At 37.8% G+C, this 22,771-nt stretch overlaps 2 protein-coding genes across 18 annotated transcripts in view; one reads left to right on the forward strand and one right to left on the reverse strand.

Moving 5' to 3' along the window:
• Positions 1–5,361: 5,361 nt before the first annotated feature.
• Positions 5,362–20,958, forward strand: HELB (DNA helicase B). Its single transcript, XM_068190162.1, has 13 exons — positions 5,362–5,572; positions 6,791–7,165; positions 9,437–9,645; positions 10,936–11,799; positions 12,833–13,004; positions 13,750–13,891; positions 14,844–14,974; positions 16,022–16,106; positions 17,069–17,124; positions 17,662–17,873; positions 18,528–18,662; positions 18,873–19,310; positions 19,801–20,958. Exons 1-13 carry the CDS (start codon positions 5,386–5,388, stop codon positions 19,888–19,890), a joined length of 3,096 nt encoding a protein of 1,031 aa, XP_068046263.1. The 5' UTR covers positions 5,362–5,385; the 3' UTR covers positions 19,891–20,958.
• Positions 20,769–22,771, reverse strand: part of GRIP1 (glutamate receptor interacting protein 1) — a 310,240-nt gene continuing 308,237 nt past the window's right edge. For all 17 annotated transcript variants that reach the window (XM_068190152.1, XM_068190149.1, XM_068190147.1 and 14 more), the window contains one exon: positions 20,769–22,581. In XM_068190152.1, coding sequence (XP_068046253.1) covers positions 22,345–22,581 — 237 coding nt within the window. In that variant the 3' untranslated portion in view covers positions 20,769–22,344. The remainder of the gene's footprint in view (positions 22,582–22,771) is intronic.

A 22,771-nucleotide genomic window follows, 5' to 3' on the forward strand; every position in this document is an offset into this window, starting at 1 on the left:
ATCACACCCTGACAGTCACACAGTATCATACTGTTGGCAGCAGGGTGACCTTCTGCTTAGGAAAATTAAAAAACCCATTCCATTAACCACAGAAAATACTAGTCTTCAGTCAAATCCTGATGGAAATGTACACCCCACCTCCTTACCCGCCTCTGCCCCCTGTTTAGTCCTCCCTGTTATCAGAAAAATATTTTCAAAAAGCAAAGATAAGTGACTACACAACAATACTTAAAACATATTTACTAATATCCTCTTGTTTGACAATCTCAAAAGACAGAGAATTTTCCTTTTCTGAGACTTCTTTCTATTTAATTTTGAGTTTATTAACCAGATCTGTGCTGTGTGGTTCACCAGGAATGTAGAGATTACACCATTACAGAACAGAATAGCTCTGTAAATTATAAACATAAAGAACAAGTCTTGGATTCTCTTGCAAAAATGCAGACTTACGCAGTTCATTTCTCCTACAAACCATTAATTATGAAAGGGTGTTGGGGAAGAGGCTGAGTAAGGGCAGCCAGGGACAAGTGAACCAAAATATTATCACATGGTCATTAAAGTTACCCATATTTTAATTTACAAATAGAACTGGAGAATTTCAGGCATTTCTTAAGAAGGCTGCCTTTCAGTTTCTGGGGGTTTTAGCTTTTTTTTTTTTTTTTTGGTTTGGTTTTGGTTTGGTTGTTGTTGTTTCTGTTTTCTGTAGCCTTTTCTTTATTGGAAGACATTGGGATAAGCATAGGAGATTTTTTCTATAAGCCACCAAGATACAGACTGTTTCAGAAAAAGTCCTTCCAAGTATTACCCACTACAAAACACTGTTAAGGGAGATTTTATGTGTTCCTGGCGAATCCGATAACACTACTGGATTTCTCTCCTGAGATATACAAACCCAGAAGTATGACATGAAGCCTGGTGAATGACTGTAATGTATTCCAGCAGAAATCTTTGTATACATACATCTAATTATAAAAATAGTAATTTGGGTGGGTTTTTATTTTTGGCTTAGCAGCAGCCATTTTATCCAGATTTTTTTCCCCCTTGCATTTGCTTTTTCCTCCCTCAGACACAGAAAATAATAACTTGTAAACTATTTTTAAGATGTCCTGCAACAGTATGGTTAAGTTCAAGTGACCCTGATCCCACATCTTGATGAGGTCACCATTCTGTAAGGGGAAATACATGCCAGATGCCTCAAACATTCTGTGGGCTTGGGAAGAAAGGAGAATGAAAAGGTTGTCTTGGTTTTCTTCTGAAGCTTTTAATAAGGAGCAGTCCTGTGCCAGAACTTTGAATTAAATGCAAAGAATCTGCCTTGACTCCTTAAGCCCTGACAATGCCAAGCATGTTTTTTAAGCAGAGTTCAACATTATTGTTAATGTGCTGGTTTACATTGGCAGAGTTCTAAGTTAAATCACTATATCTGTCCTAACCAGGGGGCTCTATCTTGCACCTATCAAGTTTTCAGAAAGCCCCTCTTCTAGACTATGATTAAGCATGCTGCAATATGATGCTCTTATAATAACTCTCACTTTTTAAAAATTTTGAATGTTTATGAGGCTCAAGTTCTACCAGTCTGATTTGTAATGAAGACTGTGAGACACATTTATCTCATTCATGGCACGTTTCACATTTTCTGAAATTTACTGTCTAGGGAAAAAGCAATGTCAGTGGAATTACCACCTTTTCCCTCATCTATAGAAATGTCACCCAGCTGTAAACACACACAAGAAACTCTGATAAGTAAAAGTGCTAATTAATGTGCATTTTACAGCCCCTTTTTGCTAGCCACCACCCTCTGAAAGCTTCCATATGTTGACACCTGTTTATGGGATCCCTAGATCTCGAAAATCCCCACTCTCCACTATTAAGCCATGCTGGTGGTAGCTGACAACTTGTGGACCTTGTGTTCCAGCAGGCTCGTGGCTAGCAGTAAGGACAGCTCACTGCTGTTTGGGTCCAGCACTTCAGTGTAACCTCTCCAAAGGCAGATAGGTTGCATTGCTGCGGTCCAGAACTTCACTTCCTGAAAAGTATTTCTGTGGATGCGATTGCTCTATGACACCCTGAAAGACCACAGGGTAAAACCAAAACCTTTCCATCTCAAGAGGAATGACAGTTTAACCCTTTCTCTGCTACTCCTGCCTCCTACTATAGATACATCACCTAATTTCACCCTCTGAGGACTTCCAGTTGATGCTCAGAGATGGCAAACTCAGACTTACTGTTGGTTTCGGCAGACAGGAATGTCTTGAATCCCAGCACAGATCAGGAAGCAGTGAATATGCAGGCAAATTTGAGACTAGGGAATCCTCCCCCAGTCCTAGTCAGATTTGAATATGAACTGCTAGTCATCCTGTGAAAGAGGGTGTCTGGTGTGGGGAAACACTAAAAATGTAGCAAGTCTTATTCAAATCTGGAGGCTGACATCAATATGTCAGCCCTTCAGTGTATAAATGGTACCTGTCAGAATGTTCTGAAAATTGTTTTCACACACCTATTTAAAAGAGGCAGATTTATATGGGCATACTTCTTATTAGATTAACACTTGCTACTGTGGGACAAGACACAAAGCAGTAAGAGACAGCAAATTATCTCTCCTTGTTCATCATGACTTTGCCTTTCAGGGATTTGCATTTTTTTTTCACTGAATGCATCAATATTCCGTTCAAATTTATAAACAGATTTTTTTTTTTCCACAGATAGAAGAGTAACTAAATTCTGTAGTGGCACAAGAGATTATACTTTAAAAATAATGAATTATCATGGTAGTGATATCATGGTGCACTGTAAGGTAAAATCAAAGGGCTATCAAAGTATGTTTCATGTACGTTTTTGGATTTTAGGGTGGTATTTGAAGCAAGACATGATGGAGAATAATCTAGTCCCCAAAGGCTATCTAAGATTTCCAAGTATTTTTCAAAGTATGATTTAAAATCTTTGTGACAGGAAAGGAAATTAAACCTTGAAATCAGAGAACAAAGTGCAACAAATATTCTGGAAAGGAGATATGATAAAATAAAATGCAATTTAATAAAAAATAAAATTTGGAAATGGAGTGACTACAACAAAATGTACTGAGATTAAATGAGGTGCAGTGAAAGGACCAAAAGCCGCCAAAATTCTTCACACTGAAATCCCAAAATCAGAGAAGAAAGGTAAACAAAGACACTGGAGAAGAAATTGAAGACATGAAATGCTAAAAAAAAGGAGAAAATTCTGAAATGAAGTGAGAACAATAAAAGCAAATGGGATGACAATGAAGTGCAGGGAAAAGGACTGAAACTTGACCAGTTGATCCTCATTCAAATCACAAGATTTCATTTCCTTTCCTGAAAGGAGCAAAACATTTAGTCTCAAGTATTCAAAAAAATCATCTAATCCTCACCTATCTCTAGAAAACCAATCTGACTTCACAAGAGTGGCAAATAGTCATATTTTTGAAAATCAAGCCTTACCTAATAAAGCTGGGCATGCATAAAGCCATTCATAATCAGGATACTTCCCACTGGATGATAAGGAGAAATGGAAATGTAAGGCATCATACAGAAACTCAGCATGTATGGTATGGATTGGAGAAAGACTAAGACATTGCAGTCAGCCTTGCTGAATATAGTATTAAATTTGTATTTTCAGAATAGATTGAGGCAGTCAGATATCCAGTTTCACTAAGACAAATACATAGTTAAATGTGAAATGATGTTTCATAAGGAAAAAAAGTATCTTAAAGCACTGATTCAAATGTATGACTGCCTAACACCATTAAGCACTTCAGTAAGCTAATGCTTTAAATTTTTAAAATTAACATCAATGTTTCCATCCCCTCTCGTGTCTCCCTTTTACAGGCCATGTGTTTTCAGCCTGCCATGTAAAGCAGTTATTTCATTATCTGTGAAGTAAGCTGGAGAAAGAACACCAATATTTATCACATAAGAACTGAAAACAACTATTTCAATATCCTTTTGTGTGCATGAGACTTGCAGCTGGGTTTTAACACAGCACGGCAGTGTTTACAGGTCTCTGTCGTGTTATAGGTATTACTTTGACACAGTGATGTAGATATTCCCAGAGATGGAGAAGTGGCACAGAACCATGCCAGGACAGAGGGAGAGTCCCATGCTTCTGTGTGAGAGAGCTGAAGGCCCTTCAGTTTCGTAAGGAGGAAGGTGACAAAGAGGGGGACATTCTTTGTAGGGTAGTCCTGTGGCTGGAAGGCCTCCTGGATTATGCATGGGAAGGAGTCTTGAAACAATGTGGAAAAGAATTGTGTTTCTTTTAGGTTAGACCAAAAGTAATTGATGTTGATCTCTTTTATGATACATCACTTGTTCTAAACACACATACAAACAACCTATGCTACTGTTCTGAAGGGTATGTCTGTGCTGCTGACAACTTTACAGAAGCTGGGCAAATTATTTGCTCCGTTCTATTTAGTGTAGTACTGGGGGGATTTCTGTGTTGCACTTCGGTCTTTTGGGGTGCAAAACCACCCAGTTATTTAATCTCAATTAGAAGAACCCACCGGCACCTGCTGCTTTTGCATCTCCTTTAATTTGCTTGCCAGTACTCTGATGCATCAGTGGGACATCCACAGTGGCCTCCAGTGTACTGTGTAACAGTATAAAGCAAAACAAATAAGAAATTGGAAGAAAAATAGTTTAAAAAAATAAAGACAGGACAAATCAAAATACAGGAGTCAGCTTTTTTTTTTTTTTTAGAAAAATAAATCTTGCAAAACTTAATTCATTGATGAAAACATATGCTTGCTAGTGGTGTGAACATGCAAAAATACAACGGCAAAATTTTGCTGAAAAAACAGAGCTATGTAACAACATGGCAAATATTAACCTGCTAACTACTAACCAGTAAAAATCAGTTTAAAACAGGTTATAGAAAGAATTGCTTTCATGACTGAATAACAGGATTTCTGGGGGACTTGAGTGAGAAATCAATATTGAACATGAGGAGGCTTGGTATATTTCATCAATGAACTGTCATAACGTTTCGGAAAAGGCAAGATCCGGTGTTGAGCCAAAGTGAAGACGAAGCAACAACTGCCAGGGTTACAGTGTAGGGAAGGAAAGGTGGTTTCCAATGAGGGCCTTCGGAGAACAGTTTGCCAGTTATCCATTACACTAAGCTACCCTGGGGGCAGCTGGGTGAAACATATCGGATATAGTGGAAGTGCGATGTTATCATCTGATGGTTCTGTGACAGTGGGCATGTAAAGACAGAAAATTATGTCGCGAAGTGTTAAAAAAAAAAAACCCAAAAAATAAAAAATTGACTCGTCGCTCCTGCCCACCGCGACCCTGGCGCGCCGCTCCGCTCCGGGCCCGCCGTCCCGCCCTTCCGCGGGGGCGGGCAGATCTGCGGCGGGGCGGCATGGCGGAGGCCGGCGGGCAGCGGGCCGCGCCCCTGGAGCTGTGGGGCCACCTGCGGTCGTCGCGGTGGGAGGCGGCGGACGACGAGGAGGAGAGCGACGAGGACTTCGAGGAGCTGTTGGCGGACGATGCGCTCCTGGAGGCCGCCGGGTGGGAGCTGTCGGCCGCGCTGCCCCCGCGCCGCGCCGGTGAGGGGCGGCGGGAGCGGGCCGGGCCGGGCCGGGCCGGGCCGGCGGGCTGCGGTGCCCTCCCTGCGCGGGGGTCGGGCTCTGCGCAGGGCGCGGGGGAGGCGAGCGGGGGCCGGCGCTGCGGGAATGGCGGCGAGGGAGGCGGCGCCGGCCGCGGCCCCGACCCCGGCCCCGGCCCCGGCCCCGGCCCGCCCGCCCGGGCGCGGCGCTGTGCGCGTGTTCGGGCCCGGCCCCGGCCCGGCCCGGCCTTTCCCCGCTGCCCGAATTGATCGCAGGCGAAGGGACAGGGAACTGAAGTTGGTGATGAATAGGTAGTGGGAGGGGAGCGTGAGCTCTGCTTTTCTACGGGCACAGCATTGCAGCAGTAAGAAAACATAAGATTTTGCCATTCAAATTAACTTTACACTAAAAAAACGCATTTTTTTTCTTTTATTACACATGAGAGCGTTGATACTTGGTGTTAATGATTTCCAACTTTCTGCTTAGAGCTTAGAAAAGTAGGTGAAGTTGGAGCAACCTCTGCCTAAAAGGTATTTTATCTGCAAGTTGTTTTTAAAATAGCTAAACTGAGCTAAATAACCGGGGAGAAATGAATAAGTTATTGCAGACATAAGAGCTGTCCTGGTGAGGAAGAGGCCTTGCTAAAAACAGGTACCCACTTTGTTCTGGTCATTGCAGTCCCCATTTGTCGATCAGGGAATGGTGTATTATTTTTTTCAAGGCAAAGAGGAGGCAAACCAGGTCATACAAAATGTTAAGAATTTATTATATTAATTCCTTATAACTTTGGTGGTTCCAGTCACAGGAAATATTCGGTATACAAAGGTATCTGAAAATTATGCAGGCATTGTGATAGAATATTTTGTGATAAAACTGTTTAAAATTCAGTTGTAAACTTGAGGTGGAATAAATAGTAAACCATCATATTAAATCATAATATTATATGATGTGTATTTAATTAGCTTAATAAATTCATAGGCAAGATTTATTCCTCGTACTCAGAGAAGAAGTTTTATTGCTTGTTTCTGAGTTTGGTTTCACTTTTTAAAAAATATTAGTGGAGAGACAGGTATCAGGAGTTTATGACTTTTACTACTGCAACTTACAGAAAAGACAAAATAAAAAGCATGGAACCAACAATATTCTTAATCAACACAAACTTTTAATTTTCATGACTGTCAGTTAACACTGGATTTGTTTTTCTTTTTAATGATTCAGTTATTATACAGGAATGTGGCACCAAAAAGGAGTATGAAGTGTTTGGACGTTTTCCATTAGTTGACCCTTGGTGGAAAGTTAATGTTAATGCTAAAAAAACGGGGTCAAAGTACTTTGTGCAAGGATATCCGTCGTATTTTCTGCAGACTGATGTAGAAGAAAACAACCGACAAGTATTTTCACTATTTCTTTCGAAATGTTGTGTTCCTGAAGATTGGAAAGAAAAATTTTTTGCTTGGCTTCCTATGGAGTCTGTGCTGAGTTTTAGCAACCTTGAAGAAAAACTAAAACAGTTCCAAGTTTCACAGCTACAGCCAAAAGGGATCAAAAGAGATACCAAGGATTATGACATCTTTTATTACGTTTCAAAATCATGTAGGTATATCCTGTGCTCTTCCAATTGTTTTATAAGCTAAGGAGTTCTATCTCATATACAGCATTCAAACTAACATATATTCATTTTAAATGTGTATTAAAATGGTTCTTTTATTTTAAAATATGTCAGGACAGTAGGACAGTTGATCAGTTAAAGATATGAATACAGAAGGACTTTGCTGAATTCTGTAGGCTAAGTGGAATTGTCTGTGTTAGGGATGCTCCATCCCTGGAAGTGCCAGGTTGGATGGGGCTCTGAGCAACCTGGTCTAGTGGAAGGTGTCCCTGCCAGTGGCAGGGGTTTGAAACTAGTTTATCTTTAGGGTCCAACCCGAACTATTTTATGCTTCAGTGATTCTACCATGCAAAGACACTGGTGCCGCCTATAGTTTATTCAGCTGTAACAAGGCATATTGAAAAATGGGTTCATTGCTACTTAAGCATGGTGGTGATTGCTTTTTAGGGTTGGCACATGTTCAAAATTGTATAGGTAGTACACGGATCAATGAAGGAGTTCAGCCTAGTCCTAATCAGCTGCACTAAATAGACTGTCTAGGTGTGTTTGAATCCCGCCTGTCAGCAGATTGGTGTGGCTGGGAGCAGACTGTGGAAGCACTGGTGTGTCTCCACATGGAGATAGTTCAGACTTCTGAGGACTTCATGGTGGGCAGTGTTGGTGTGATTACATGAGTGTGACTACCTGAGTGTTAGAGATTGGATCAGGAGTGTGCTTTTGAAGCAGACATGCCCCTTGTCCCCGCTGTGATGCAGTCTCAGAGAGTACTGACTGAGTATCCCTGCTGGGTGAAACCCAAACAATGTGTTCCACTTGCATTCCTGAGGTACTCCAGTCCATAAAGGGCATTCAGTCTGTAGGACCAGACTTTGCTGGTCTGAAGCAAAACACTGAAATACAGAGAAAGTCAGGATGTCTGAGGTGTGCCCTCAGCGTTAGAGCTCTTGTTTTGCTCTGATCTGTTTCCATAACCTGTACAGACAGGTTGGGTCTATCTGCTGTTATGTGTAAGCAAGCAAAGTTTTCCAGTACGTGGCTTACTGGGCAGTGTCAGGTCAGATGATGGAGGTGGTACTTTTGGATGTCAAATTGTGTGTAACAGGAGAGTTCAGAGCCTCTGCTAGACTTGAACTGACTGTACTTCAAATCCCATTTGTAAGGGGAGGAAAATATTCTGTAGGCTTTCAGGCTTTTTGTTCTCATTTTGTAATGACAGAAAAGATTGCACAGTGTGCCTACATACTCTCTTCACCCTTCTTGTAGTTGGCGATTTTTTTCTAGTATCTACCTTAAATTAATTTGCTACATTTTAAGCTTTAATCTTTATCATTGAGCAATATAGACCATTCCCCTACCCCTGTTGCTACTGTTAGGATTGTCAATTTTTTTGGTTGTCATTAATTGTTATGGGCTTGAGTAGTTTGTTCTTTGAGCCTTCATGGTATTTTTTTGTGTGTAGAAATAGTATGTATTGATGATTTACGTGTAAATTAAGTACTTGCTTAAAAGGGCAAAGGTTTTATCTTTGGCTTTATGAGGGTAAGGCAGTGATCAGAAAAAGTACTTAAGTGAGAAAAATTAGTGCTTTAAATTTTCCTTAATGCTTAATTAAAAATAGCCTATTTTTTTCCAAGATCTAAAGATTCTGAAAGTCTCACTTTCTTTTTAAATTTGTTTTTCTTTCTTCTGAAATTACTTTTTTAAAGCAAAAGATAGAGCAAATCATTTTCATTATTCCTCACTCTCAGCCCATGACTGAGGTAAACAGAGAAAGTGGTAGCTTAATCTTGGGGTCATTGAGAAAGCCAGTGGAGAGCACTTTTTTGGTAAGTTCCTCTACTGATCTGATACTACAAATTTAGAAGCCTCTTTTCTTGTTTTGCATTTGAAATGTTTTTCTGTACATCTGTATGAAAATTACTTTTAGGTGAGAGGCAGGCATGGTGAGGGCTGAACTGACTTTCTACAAAATGCTTTTGAGTATGCACTTTAAACCAAGTGAATGATGCATATTTTCCAAGTGAACACATTTCATTGCTGGTTTTATGTCATCTGTTTACATTGTTTATTTCTTAAGGCAGGGAAAACAGACTTTAAAAAAATTTGAAAAGGGTTATAAAAATTAAGAAAATGAGAGAAATTTGTAATGTCTTGGTTATAAAGGAGGCAGAAGGATGAAGCCAGAGTCAGTGTAAATTGCTTTGCAAAGGTCTTTGTATATCACATAAAAATTCCTGTGTTTATGGTGTGTGCAGTTGCAGGAAAGGCGGTATTGGGAGCACTGGCTTTTCCAAGGATACTGGAGTACTTGCCAATTCTTCTGCCACGCCACTTTTGCTGCCTGTTAGATAAGATGTGTTGGGAAAGAAAGGCTGATATGGATGGTGAGGAGGTAGCTAATGAGATGGCAACAAAACTGGATGAGATACTAAAGGATGAGCCATGGAAACTTGGATTCAGCAGGGTAAGTAATGTTATGTATGGTAAAAATATGGCGTTAGCTTCATTTGAGGTGCATTAGACTACAGTACTGTTTTAGTTGGGTTCACTTGATTAAATGGGCATTTGTAGGGGCTAAGCATAGCTCATTTGGAAATGGATGATGTACTGGGCTCAGTTTTAGCAAAGGATTTTGTTTTTCCAGTTGGTATAGAATTAATTAACCTCAGAAAATTTTTGAAAGTGGTTTTGTTACAACCATTTGTTTAGTATTTTCCACAAGAGACAGAAAATAAAATGCTTGAGGTAACTGGGCCAAAATTCTCAACTGTTCTCTTCAATTTTATACCGGTAAGTGAGACTTTTCTTCCAGATATATAGAACAATATCTTTGCTTTCATAGTAAGGTTAAGCTTCTCTGTAAGAGATCATCTGGTCCAGTAGTTTGTTTTTTGCAATGGAATTTGCAGTGGTTGCTTACCTTCCTGTTGTCCTTTGCTGCGCTTGTTATGAGCTTTGCTGCTGTGCCTCACCTTAGCACTCCTGTACCTCACATGAGAGATATAACTTGAGGCATTAACAAATGGGATTGGTTTTCCCTCTTCTTTAGACCCCCAGTGCTTTACTGACAGATGTTCTGATTTGCCTTTAAGAGCTCTAATTTCAGAGATGCAGCAGGGTAGCCAATATATTCCAGTATTTCACATAATTTCCTTTAAAAAGATTTTCCTGATGTCCAATTTGACTGTTCCTTATGCAATGGACTTGCTGCTTTCTTGCTTAAAGGACCTGTATTCTCACTGCAGTTTTTTATTGCTTGAAGACTCTTTTTAGCTCTTTCTCTTATGACTGAGCAAGTGCAGTTAATTTTTCTTGCTCTCAATAGTTCATCTGTTTTGCATATCTTGATCTTGCACTATTTTGTGGTAGTGTCTGTACAGGTGGTATATTTCTTGAACGCGTTCAAAATTTGGTACAGTATTCTGGCTAATGGCTTTCCTCTGCTCTGTTTCTACAGTTTGTGTACCTTTACATGAAAATGTGTTATTTGGTGTGCACGAGTTCTCCCTAATACCCAATTTCTGTGCCAGTTTTTTAATTTTTAAAGTATCTGTCTCATAAAGAAGGCTAACTAAGAGGAATTATCATTCTAGCTTACTTTTAAGTACTTTGCTTTATGAAAAACAAGTAAATTTTTGCAAACGTCCACCTTCTGAATTGCAATTTGTATTTACTATGAGGAATGTAGTTCAGCAAGAGGCTAACATCTTCTGAAATAAATCTATGTTTGCTTTTTACTCTTTTTGGGGAGAAGATTATGTATAAGGAGTTGAACATTCCTTACTGTGAGGCAACATGGGCTGCCTTCTGTCAGTGTGAACATCTCCTCTGGAAGATTCCTGACTTGCAGAAGAATGCATTAATTCTGTATGATCAGCTCAAAACACACTGTAGACAAATGGGACACACATACGAAGATCAAGATGAATTAGCTCGTTTGGTATCCAAACACATGTCCATTGAGCATGTTTGGCAATCTCTTGAATTTTTGAAAGATCAGGATGTAGTGATTAGGGAGAAAAAGCTGGTGTTTCTGCCTCATCTTTACAGATCTGAAAAAGATATTGCAATGTATGTAGGTGACCTTCTGTCAAACCACACGTGGAAACTGGATGTGGATGTGAAAAAGGTACTTAGCATTTCTGAGGCACCAAGAGAAAGTGCAGATAACAAAATTAATATTACCCAGGCACATGAAATAGAGGAAAATAATACGGACAATCATAATGCTGAAAATCACTTTCCTGAAAAGGAGGTGGGCTCTGTGTCTGGTATCCAAAGTAAAGCAGAGGTAGACAAAGATCAGGTGATTGCTGTAAAAAAAATTTGTTCTAATCCTGTCACAATCATAAGTGGAAAAGGAGGCTGTGGGAAGAGTACAATAGTTAGCTGCCTTTTTCGCCATTTAAAGCAAATGGAAAAAGAAGTGGAAGCTGCTTCTAAGGACTTTGAAAGAGACTTGGATGCATCTGAGGAATGGAATACATTTGATCACCACTGGGAATCAGAGAATATGTATGCAAAAAAATATTTGAATGTGCTATTCACTGCACCTACAGGGAGGGCAACAAGTCTTTTGAGAGAAAAAACGCAGCTTCCTGCATATACACTGCATCAGGTAAGGTTTGTTTTGTGTTTTGTTTATTTTTGTTTTTTTTTTTTTTTAATTAGGTTCTGAAACACCTTTTGGTACTGTCCATTTTTGTTTTGGAAAAAAAAAGCAGCTTGTTATTGATCTTCCCTTAAAAAATGTGTAGCCTATTATTGTTATTAATGTTAATGCTTGGGTACAGCCTATCAGCATCTGAAAGTCAGCATTATGTTTTGGGGGAATCATAAATCAGTCATGTGAAATACATGATTTGCTAACTTTGGTTTCTTTACTATTTCTATAATCTGAAACTTATGTTTCTCTAGGGCATCTGTTTTTTTCAGCTTCTCAGTTCTGCATTTTATTTGAATGAAGACAAAAATAATTTCTAGGTGGTAGAGCTGTTTTCTAGGATCCTGTTGCCTAGCAAACATAGCAGCTCATTCATGAAAAGATCAGTAGCCTGGAGTTGAATAATGAGAGAAATTTCATTTGCACAGAGTTGCCTTAATTAATGTTAGGTATTGTGAATTTCTTTTAGAAAAAAGTAGAAAGCAAACTCTGTTAATAAACTTAGGCCAAGTCTGTCTTGTTCTAGGTAGCAAAGGAGACAAGAAGACATTGGAGTTACAGAAGAATCTATATAAATAGAAATTATAATAACATAAAAAGTACTGTTGCCTTATTTTATCTTTGGGGACTGGATAGTTAGTTGCCTGTTCCCCTTCCCCATGCAATTTTGGGTATTATTAATGACAGCAGGTTGTAGTAGGAGGTGTTTGGTTACTGAGCAACCTAATGGCTGACCTAGTGTCTTTAACAGTTCCTGCAGGAAAAAAAAGACTATGCTTTTATGTAAGTCAGTGTTGCTAATCTCAGCTAGAAATGCATTCACCGAGGAGGAAAATAAGACTGAATGGTTGAGTCTTCTGGGTCTTTACAGGTGTAAGTTGAGAATTTTGGATAATAGCTCTACATACATCAGATGATACTGCACTGTCTACTTTTATAACATAGCTTAGAGTTGATTCGTGTCAGAGCTTGCTTTTTTTGTTTCTAGATTATCTATAGTTTTAAATCATGGAGGCGGAGTGGCCAAGAACAGGCGTGGAAATTTTCTGCAGTTACAGTTCTCATTGTGGATGAAGGCAGTTTAGTGTCTGTACGCATTCTTAGTTTAGTTTTGAAACTCTTGTGTGAGCATGCTCAGCTTGCAAAACTTATTATTCTAGGTAAGTGAAACAGCAAATTTAGCATTATACAATGTTTAATAATGCCCAATATACAGTGTAAGTGTCAGAGCTCCCACTGAGTCTCTTAAAATGTTACATTGTTCTGTACTTGGATACTTCTGCTATTTCTTTAGGTCAGATGAGGTAGACAATTTTCCAAATGTGGTATAAAAGTATCAGTATCTCCATTATCTGTTTAGCAGTGTTTTATCTTATTCTGACTTCCATGTGGTAGGTTATTACATCTTGCAAATGGAAAACTTTTCTGATTTCCTTAAATCTGAAGGAGCTATTGTTAGCATATGAATTGTATGTTAGAAGGGAGTTTTCATGCCATTCTTAATGCTAGGATCATCTTGTTTTAATTTAAAAAGGCAAGCAAAGAAATGTAAGATCAATTTTTTATGCTTTCTTAGAGGTTTCCTTTTTGACACACCATTTAAGGCATTTGTTTTTAAATACATAGCTTTCAAAGTGTGTTTGAGTAAGATGTGATCACTGTCAGTGCTCATCAGGCAGAAGGATTTGCACTTGCTAGTAAAGCATTACTGGGTGAGGAGTATAAAAAAACTACACTACAACTTTATTCTCAAAGTTTCTTAGATTCTTGAAAGTTTGATTTCATGTGAATTGTATTAAGGATGGATGTTACTATGTAGAGGCTTGAGTGTATTTGTTTATTTAAGACAATTTTCAAGATGATATGTTATTCTTTCTCACAAAAACTAACATGCATTCTGTTTAGGTGATACTAGACAGCTACCAAGCATAGACCCAGGAAACATGTTAGCTGATATCTTTGAGGGTCTAAAACCAAGAGGCTTTTCAGTGGAACTGAGAACTAACCATAGAGCTGAATCGCAACTAATTGTAGATAATGCGTCAAGGTAGGATATCCTGATGTGTGTGTGAAAAATTCTAGTAATTCTTGCCTGGCCTTTTACCTGCAAAGAGCAGTGCATCCACATTTGACTCTGTAGTATTGCTTCTGTTAGTTTTTTTAGTCCAAATCCATAACATTGGTTTTAAAAACAAATCCCCAAAACAACAGCAACAAAACCCTACAGATTTTTCAGATGTATATATTGGACAAAAAAATGTGTGTGCTGGAATGCTCTTGAATTTTATGGGATGTATTTCACTATTATGCTATCAGATACTCTCTGTTGTTTTCAAATTAGTTGTAAATGCACAACTGCCTTTATGCCTTCTAAAATGGCTTAACAATTGCTCCTCCAAAAAGGAAGCTTTAAAGACATTGCTGATAAATGTGACAGACTAAACTAAAACAGACTGAATTGCTTGGAGAATTTAGATGTCAAGGGCCATTACATCACAGGTTCTTTCTATTTTTTTATCTATTAATACGTAAAGAGTCTAAATGTTTCCAGCATTTGCATTACTTTTGTTTTGGAAATTATCCTGTTTCCTATTGCTTGATTTCTTTTTTAAACCTCTCTGAAGAAAATCTAGGTTTTGATGTTAATTGAATTTGAGAATATTCTGAACATTTGCAAGATGTCCAGAACTACTAAGTGTTTTACCAACATTCTTACTTATTTTTGATAACATTTCTGTTTCAGTCCATTTTGCTCCCATGGGAAGAACTGTATTAGTAATACTAAGTATCTGCTGCAGTGATGGAGGATTTAGAGAATAAACTACCAATTTTTTTCAGTGTGAAATCAAGTTATGCTCTGAGAAAAGAGTTTTCAGGGCATATAGTGTAGATGATAAAAGACTTCTAAGTGCTGAACTTCAGGCTGATGCTGATGATGATATGCTGGAATTCTTTAACTGAAAATAACTTCTCAGTTTCCCTCCAATGCTCTGGTCTAGAATCTCTCACCGGCAGCTTCCTGAATTTGATGAGGTGCTGAAAGTTTCTGCTTGGAATGAGGAAATGACAATGCCAGTCCCGGAGAAGAAATTTATCTTTATTGCTTTGCCTGCTGGCGGGAATTGTGAGAGTATGTCAGTTTCTGATCTTGATTTTCCCTTTGGTAAAGCATAGACTATTGTCTGGAACAAAAATTTTGAAAAATTTCAGTCTGGCTTTGTTTGTGGCATAAATTTAAATGCTACATTCATAGTTTGTCTTTTGCCTTCTAAGTAAGTGCACACAGCAAGACCTGTAAGTGCAAAGAATGGGCTGTAGAGCTCCAGCTCACCAGTTAGACTTTGAAATGGGGGACAGCTTTCACCACTGTAATCGAATGTGGTTGTCTTTTTATATTGTAGCTGGAGCTGTCAAACCTTAAGAGATTTTCAGAATTGATTCAGAGGTGAATCATTTGAGTAAAAAGTGACTGTAACAATATGGTGTGCTGGACAGGAATGTGCTTGCAGCTGTAGAATTCAGTTAGGGAAATTCTAAGAAGGGATGCCAGTATTTCTTTTAAAATGTTTGGGGTCAGGGCTAGAGCCATTATTTACTGAGGTTTTTTGACATTTATTGGGTATAAGTGGATTGAGTGGCCTCTCTTTTATATGCATCAAAACACTTCAAGGGAAATGTAGAAAAAAATAGTACAAACATTATCACCTTATCCTACTCTAGCAAAATACTCAGCAAACAGAATACTAAAAGTAGATTTCTTCTGTGAAATCCAAGTGTATAGGTCTGTGGCTTGAAAATATTTATCTTTACTTCTTCAATGTGCTGTATCAAAATTATTTTGCATGGAATATGCTTCATGCAGCTGTTGTTTAACACAGAAATAAGAATTTGTTTCTTTCCATATCACTCTTGTTGCTCAGATTTTAATAGTGGATTAACTGCATGATGTTTTCTTGAGTGTTTTATGGTGTATTTCTGTTTCTTTTAGGGGTGTGTCATTTTGTGTGGGAGTTTTTGGGGCGGGTTTTTTTTTTTGTTTTTTTTTTTTTTTTGTTTTAAACAAGTTGAGATGTCATTAAAGCAAGAAATAAGCAAAGACAATTTGATATTGAATTATATTTTTCTTTTTAAAATTATGAATATTTTAATGTCTTACTTTTTACATCTTTTAAAACAGATTTACAAACTGCAATAAAGATTTTACTTAAAAAAGGGCCAGGATTGGAGGATGCCAAACAATCGCAATTCATTGCTTTCAGAAGGTAATGGAGTGTACAGGCAGACGTTGAAAAAATCCTTGCTAGCAGCCACAATCTAAAAATAGCTGAGTTGGAGATGCTCAGCTATGTAGTTGAGTTGGAGAGATAGTGTTGAGTTGGAGACTAGTGGCAATAGCATAAAACTACTAGATACTTGGAATACTCATCACTTAAGAAGGATGGTATTTAGGGTTCTAACACACTTTGAGGAAAGACTGGAAGTTAGCAATCACAGGAGCAGGAATAGTATGCATGGCTTTGCAGAAACACTGAAGGGATAAAAGGGATAATGTGCACTAGTACCAATAGTCCATAACCTTGAGTTCTGCACAGAAGGGTACTTAGGAAAAAACTCCTCCACCTTTTAATTGTGAAGAACATTTTCTCAGTAAACAACACCCACTATTTACAGGTTCCCAGTGAGCTAATAAGAGATTTGTGAATGCTGAGTAACTCTGGTATCAGTTTTTTTCTCCAGTCTGCATTCAGGTACAATACTGTTATCAGTGATTCCTGCATTCAGGTACAATACTGTTATTAGTGATTTTTGTGTATGATTCTTCTAGAATATATTTTTAGGTACTTAAGCTGCATTTAAAGGTTAAAATTCCAAGTCTTTAAAAAGCAAATAAATCTTCTTGCTATTTTTAATATATCCACAGGAAAGAAAATAATCTGTCCAGGTTTTAGCTTTTCTTTAGTTTTCTTCTTTATCTTAAAAACAAATCTAGCTAATCTAGGTGTACAGTACAGAAACTTTCTGTGGTATTTAGACAAAACTGTTCCTTTACTGCTCTGTCTTCTAAACTCTGAATAAGTAATTGTTCTTAATAGGTGGTGGAAGATAATCAGAGAGGAAAAAGGGCTTTTTCCATTATTTATAAATAAATGCTAATGTGACATTGCTTGTAATTGTATGTTTTGTATATCATGACTTGTTCATGTTCTTGTTTTGTGTGATTTAGGCAAGATTGTGATCTAATAAATGAACTTTGTTGCCAACACTATTCAAATCATTTAACTAGGTAAGCCAATGTTTCGCATTTTTCCTGTGACCAATTTAATTTTGTTTTAAAAAGTGTTATAGCTGGGCCAATTACGTAAAATAAGATAGAAAAATTCCAATGTTCCATCTAGATCTGAATTTGTTATAAATCATTCATATAATAAACTTTATTTGATGGGTTCTTTAATCTCATTTTGAGTAGTGGTAAACTTTTTAATTTAAATTCACTATGTGAATTCTGATATTTTAAGTTACTATTGAATATTCAAAATTAATATAAAAGCAACATAACAAAGCCCTCAAGGTTAATTTTTATTTTTGCTACTACATGATTTCTGAATAGATTCTGAAATATTTTCGTACTACGCTATATTTCTGTTTTTTACCAAACTGTTTTACAAAAGTTCAAGACATAAATGCGTTACCCTAACTATTTTAAATATTCTTAAAAGTTTTTAATCTGGGTCAAGTATAGAGAGTGGAAAGAGAAAAAATACTGAGATGGTAAATGTACACTTTGCAAATACATTTTCCCCTTTTTCTTTCTCTGACCTAGAGACCATAAGAACAGACTTCTATTTCAAACTGGGGACAAGATTGCCAGCACGCGCAATGTTTATCTCAAGGATCTGTTGGCAGCCTGTAGTGTCAGACAAGGTTCTAATGGCCAGAAATGCAGAAGTAAAGAAGAAACCACATTCACTGCAGAGTCTGATGAGGAGGGCAAACGACTCTGCAATGGAGATATATTTTTCATAACAGAGGTAAATTCTTGCAGCAAGAACTTGCACAAAGAAAACCTGGTGGGAAGTGATTTAGTGCTTGCTGAATCCCCAGAACAACACAATTCACACTTTCTAAATTTGGTCCGTAATACATACTTAGTTCTGCTAAACAGTTGTGTAAAAGGCATGGAAGAGGCAAGGTACAGTAGAAAATTCAAGAAACTTCAATTCTTGGCTTTTTTGTACAATGTGTTTTAGTTGGTCTGATTGTATTTAGTGTAAATACAGTCTGTAAATACTCAAGTGGACTGTAATTGAAAAAGATAACGTTTAACGTTGTCTGAAGTAAAGAGTAATGTTACAGCTTAAGTTTTCCCTGGCAGAAAACCAAGCTGGCCTAAAAGTAACAGGTAACAAAACAAAAACCAGTAACAAAACTGGTTTTCTTGCTGGGTGCAGTGAGTTGAGCAGTGAAAGTATCAGTAGTTAGGGCAGGCCCTGAACAGTGAAAACTCTTTTCCTTCAAGGTGGTCAGTGAAAGACAGCAATTTATTTGGTTTAGCATCTTCTGAAACTTTGAGCTGGTTGACGTTGCAGCTGTTGTAATTTCAGGGCAAGCTAGAATGGGGAAGTACAGACATTTGTCCAGCTGCTGATCCAGGCTCACTGCTGAGTGTTGTGCTATTCCTTTAGGATGCAGAAATTGATAAGCAGCGCTTGCTGACCATCAGCAGCACGTACGGCTCCACGTACACTGTGAACTACAAGGCACTGAGGAAGCTGTGTCACATAAAGCATGCCTGGGCCAGAACTATTCACACATTCCAGGTAAAAACACAGCAGCTCTGAGATGAGCTAATGTATTCTATTCTCTCGTGAAAGAACCAGAAACTTTTCTTGAAACTAGAATTCCTTGAATGCAGGATAGAAAATATTCTCGAGAGTGTCCCCAGTTGCCTCCAACTTCATCACTCTTGTCTTTTTTTTTCACTATTTCCTGGAGATCAGCCTTTGAATCAGAGTTCTCCCACATTTCAGGGCTCAGAAGAAAGGACCGTGGTGTACGTAGTTGGCAATGCTGGCCGGCAGCACTGGCAGCACGTGTACACAGCTGTGACCAGGGGACGCTGCCGTGTCTATGTCGTGGCTGAGGAACTGCACCTCAGGAGAGCAGTAAAGAGCAAGGAGATCATCAGAAAAACGCGTTTGCAGAGGTTTTTGAGAGAGGCAATTGCAGAAACAAACGACTGTCCCAAACAAACGCTCTCTCCCCTGACGAATTGCTGGCAAAGTCAAGAGCTCGAGACTCAGTCTGTTCCTTTTACTCAAGGTGCTGCTGACCCACCTGAACTTCAAAGTGACCTCATGATACAGGAAGGGTCATCAGTTTTCAGTAAAGAGAAGATGGGCAGTTTGCAGCAAAGTCCATGTAAAAGACAAATCCCTGCATCTGAGGATGCTACAAAAACACCCCCGGTAAGTATCTCCTTACTGAGAAAGTTTAAAACAAACTTTTGCACACTTATTTCACCACCTCAAGTCACCAGGGCACTGTTATGATTGTTTTGTTAACATTTATTTAATAATTTTCAAGTTGACTAGTAATTGGTGAAGCAAATTTGGCAGATGTCTTTGCAGAGTAATATATGACTAATAATGAAAAAAAAGGTGTAAGGTCAGTAGTAGTAAGCTCATACATTTTTTACTCTCAGAGTGATCTGTTGGCCAGCTTAGCCTGTATCAGCTTATAGTGCACAAATGTCAGTTTTTAGGTGACACGCTGTGAGAGATGTATATAAAATTTAATAATTGAAATTGATTTTTATAAAGTCAAACCTGATAACAGATGATTTTTTTTTCATTACATCTAATTTCTGAGCTCATGGAGAAAGAGCCTGTTTTGAAGAAGCTAATGTATTTTAGGTCAGTTTCAAACTTGGGTAATTTTTTTGTTTTGTTTTGACAGACAACAGTAGAAGAATCCCCACTTGGATCTTCCAGACTTAAGAATCTAACCTTGGGACAGCAAATTCCTAGGAAGCTTTTCAAAAGCTAACAGACAATTATTAATTGGTCAAGGTATGAACTTTTACTGAACCTGTTGAAGATTTTTGGGATGGAAACGCTGAATATGCAAGTGCCTTTCAAAGGCTTTCTTGGTTTTGCATGTTCTATGAAGAAGAGCTTGTTTTATGCTGAACCTCTTAAATTTTCAGTGATCCATTTTTAGTAGATTCACTGGTGTACTGGTCATCAAAAATCATTTAATTCTTTTGTTTTGCTGAAGAATGAATTTACAGGTGTTTGAGGTTCCAGATGTTCCCTTAAAAATACACAAGGATGTATTTTGGTCTAAAGACTCCTAGCTGTCCATACCAAGATTTATCCATCTCCAAATGCTACAGTATTGATGAGATGCTCTTACTGATGTGCCAAAACTATAGATTCCTTGAGTAAAAAAAACAGTTTACAAAGGGGTCTAGGTTTTTCTGATGTGACAGATTTGTGGCCATGAAGCTTTGATAGGATTATGGATTTTAATCTTGTTATAGACATAACAAGAAAGTTGCAATCAGTGACATAGAAAACTTTTTCTATGATGTAGAACTTGCCATTGCTGCTTTAGCTAATAATTGTATGCTGATCTTGGTAAGGAAAGCAAAACTCCAAATCAGAGTTCAAATAACATTCCACTTTCAGCTTTCTCATGTATACTGTGTGACTTGCTGTATTGCAGTTTTGAGATTAATAAATTAAATGTTAAATCAAACATCAGACACATTGCACTAAAATGTGGACAACCTGCTTATATTTAACAAGTTTTTCTTTTCACATAGGGTAGGAAAAAGTACATAACAAACATAAAAATGGTATTTTTTCTAAAACAGTGGGAAAAAAACTGGGAAAAACATGAAGTAGAAAAACTCTACCTCATTTTTAATGTCTTCAAATCACTGTTTATTTCAATTTATACAGTTTTTCCATACAAATATTTGCAACAGTTTTAATTTCAAAAAACATAACATAGACGATAAATATCATGCTATTAAAGTATTAAATTTGTACAAAAATACTTTACAGTTTAATACTTATTTGTTACAAATAAAAATACATATTTAAGTGACTCATGAACCTTTTTGTTTTGTTTTTTCTTTTTTACATGATTCAGCCTTTAATGTCATTCTGACCTTTTCTGGCAGTGCTGAAATAGAAATCAGAGATACTTGTGTTTGCAGGGCAGGTGAGCTTGTTTATGTATTGGAAACAGCAAGAGGGATACATTAAACAGTTTAAATTGACCAGAAACAACTCTGTAAGGTGATTGCTTAGATATGGAGACTCTACAAATGTACAAATCCAGTATCTTTATATTCACCAATAACAATAATTACTAATAACAACTTGAATACCAGAATAAACCAATGCAGCTGCTGGTGAGCATATAAAGCAACTGGCAGTATTTTATTGCTTGGGGGGAGAGGGGAGAGGAGACAATTTGTGTGATGTGTTTGCAAAATATATTTACAATTTTATATTCTAAAAATGTGTTGCAGGGGTAATGTTTATCATAAAGAAGGCTGAAAACAAAGCATATTAAATAGGACCTTTCTTCCTTCAAGAAACTGATTGACTTAAAAAGCTCATGTGTGACTACAAGTTTACAGGTTTATGGATCATTAAAGAGCTTTTGTATCAATCTCCACTGACATAATTTTTAAAAAGCCATTTTCTTTTTAAAAAACGTTTCTAATTTGTCTGAACTCATTTCAGTTTCGCTCTTTTCAGTAATCCCTCGTCAGAGGTTTTATCCCACTAAAAAAGTCTCTGCTTAAAAATCCCCACAGGTTGCAAGACATACCATTAAATATTTCATTGCATAGGGAATAACATACGTTCTAACAAAGTTTGCTGAAGTGGGGAGCAATGTTCAATGCAAACTGCAGCTTCCTGCAAGCATTTTGTTGTAACATCTAAACTCTGCTTTGTGTAATGCATGTACCCTTCTCGCCAGCGAATAAAGGTTTCCAAAATCAGAGATGTAGCCATTTCCCAGGAAAACCCAGTGCAGTAAACCACCCTGCCTTGTCCATCACACAGCAGCACCTTCCTCATAAAAGGATTTTTAAAAACAGCATAACCTGGACACTACTGTTTGTTAGCAGAAGTTAACTACATGTTTTTTCCTCAAACAGTTGCTGTTCCTGAAGGGAGAAGAACATTTAGATCATGTTTAAAACATCTCCCCATTTTCTTATTTGGGAAAAAAAAAAGGCCCTTATGTATTTTTTTGTTACTAATCCTAGATTGTTTAGAATGGAAAATGACTTAATAAAGAATGAAACTATTTCCAAAGTAACTGTGGATTAATAGAAGCCTTGAGACAGACCAACTGACCTCCTGTGCTTTTCAGTGCTGTACAGCATCTGAGCTTCAATCTCAGAGAAATCTTGAATGGATTTAGCACCATAATTGTCTTTTGTTACCAAATGTCCTGCTCCAGTGGTTTCTGCTATAAAGTATTTGTAGGATCCCGTGTCTCCGTGCTAACATTGGTGTGTCCGCTCTGCTGAAGGAAGGCAGCATTCGGGTCGCTCCACTCCCCACTCCCTGAAGTGTGTTGTTCTGAGCTTCCTTTCTGAGATGCCAGTGGGTTTCTGCTAATGACCAGTTCCAGCTTATTGCCAGATTCTGCGATGAGGGGCACAACCAAACAGCAGTCAAAGTCTCTGGTGCGAACGTGGTTTACCTGATTGATGAGAAGATTGATTATTGTTACTGTTTTAGGAAAAAAAAAAAAAAAAAAGAGAGATCACAAAAGAATCTGGAGCTTCATTTAACTATTCCAAGTAGAGAATTGCCCAGTTTAAGACTGTTTAACTGTGATGTCTGGTCTGAGGACATCAATTAAGTTTTCTACTCACTTTTAAAGAGAATGA

Source organism: Anomalospiza imberbis, chromosome 5, assembly GCF_031753505.1.
Source record: "Anomalospiza imberbis isolate Cuckoo-Finch-1a 21T00152 chromosome 5, ASM3175350v1, whole genome shotgun sequence".
Lineage (NCBI taxonomy): Eukaryota > Metazoa > Chordata > Aves > Passeriformes > Viduidae > Anomalospiza > Anomalospiza imberbis.

Coding starts and splice junctions, on each gene's coding strand:
- HELB (XM_068190162.1), top strand. CDS start 5,386: ATGGCGGAGGCCGGCGGGCAGCGGGCCGCGCCCCTGGAGCTGTGGGGC. Junction 13,892..14,843: donor ATTGTAGATAATGCGTCAAG/GTAGGATATCCT, acceptor GCTCTGGTCTAG/AATCTCTCACCGGCAGCTTC. Junction 17,125..17,661: donor ACACTATTCAAATCATTTAA/CTAGGTAAGCCA, acceptor TCTTTCTCTGAC/CTAGAGACCATAAGAACAGA.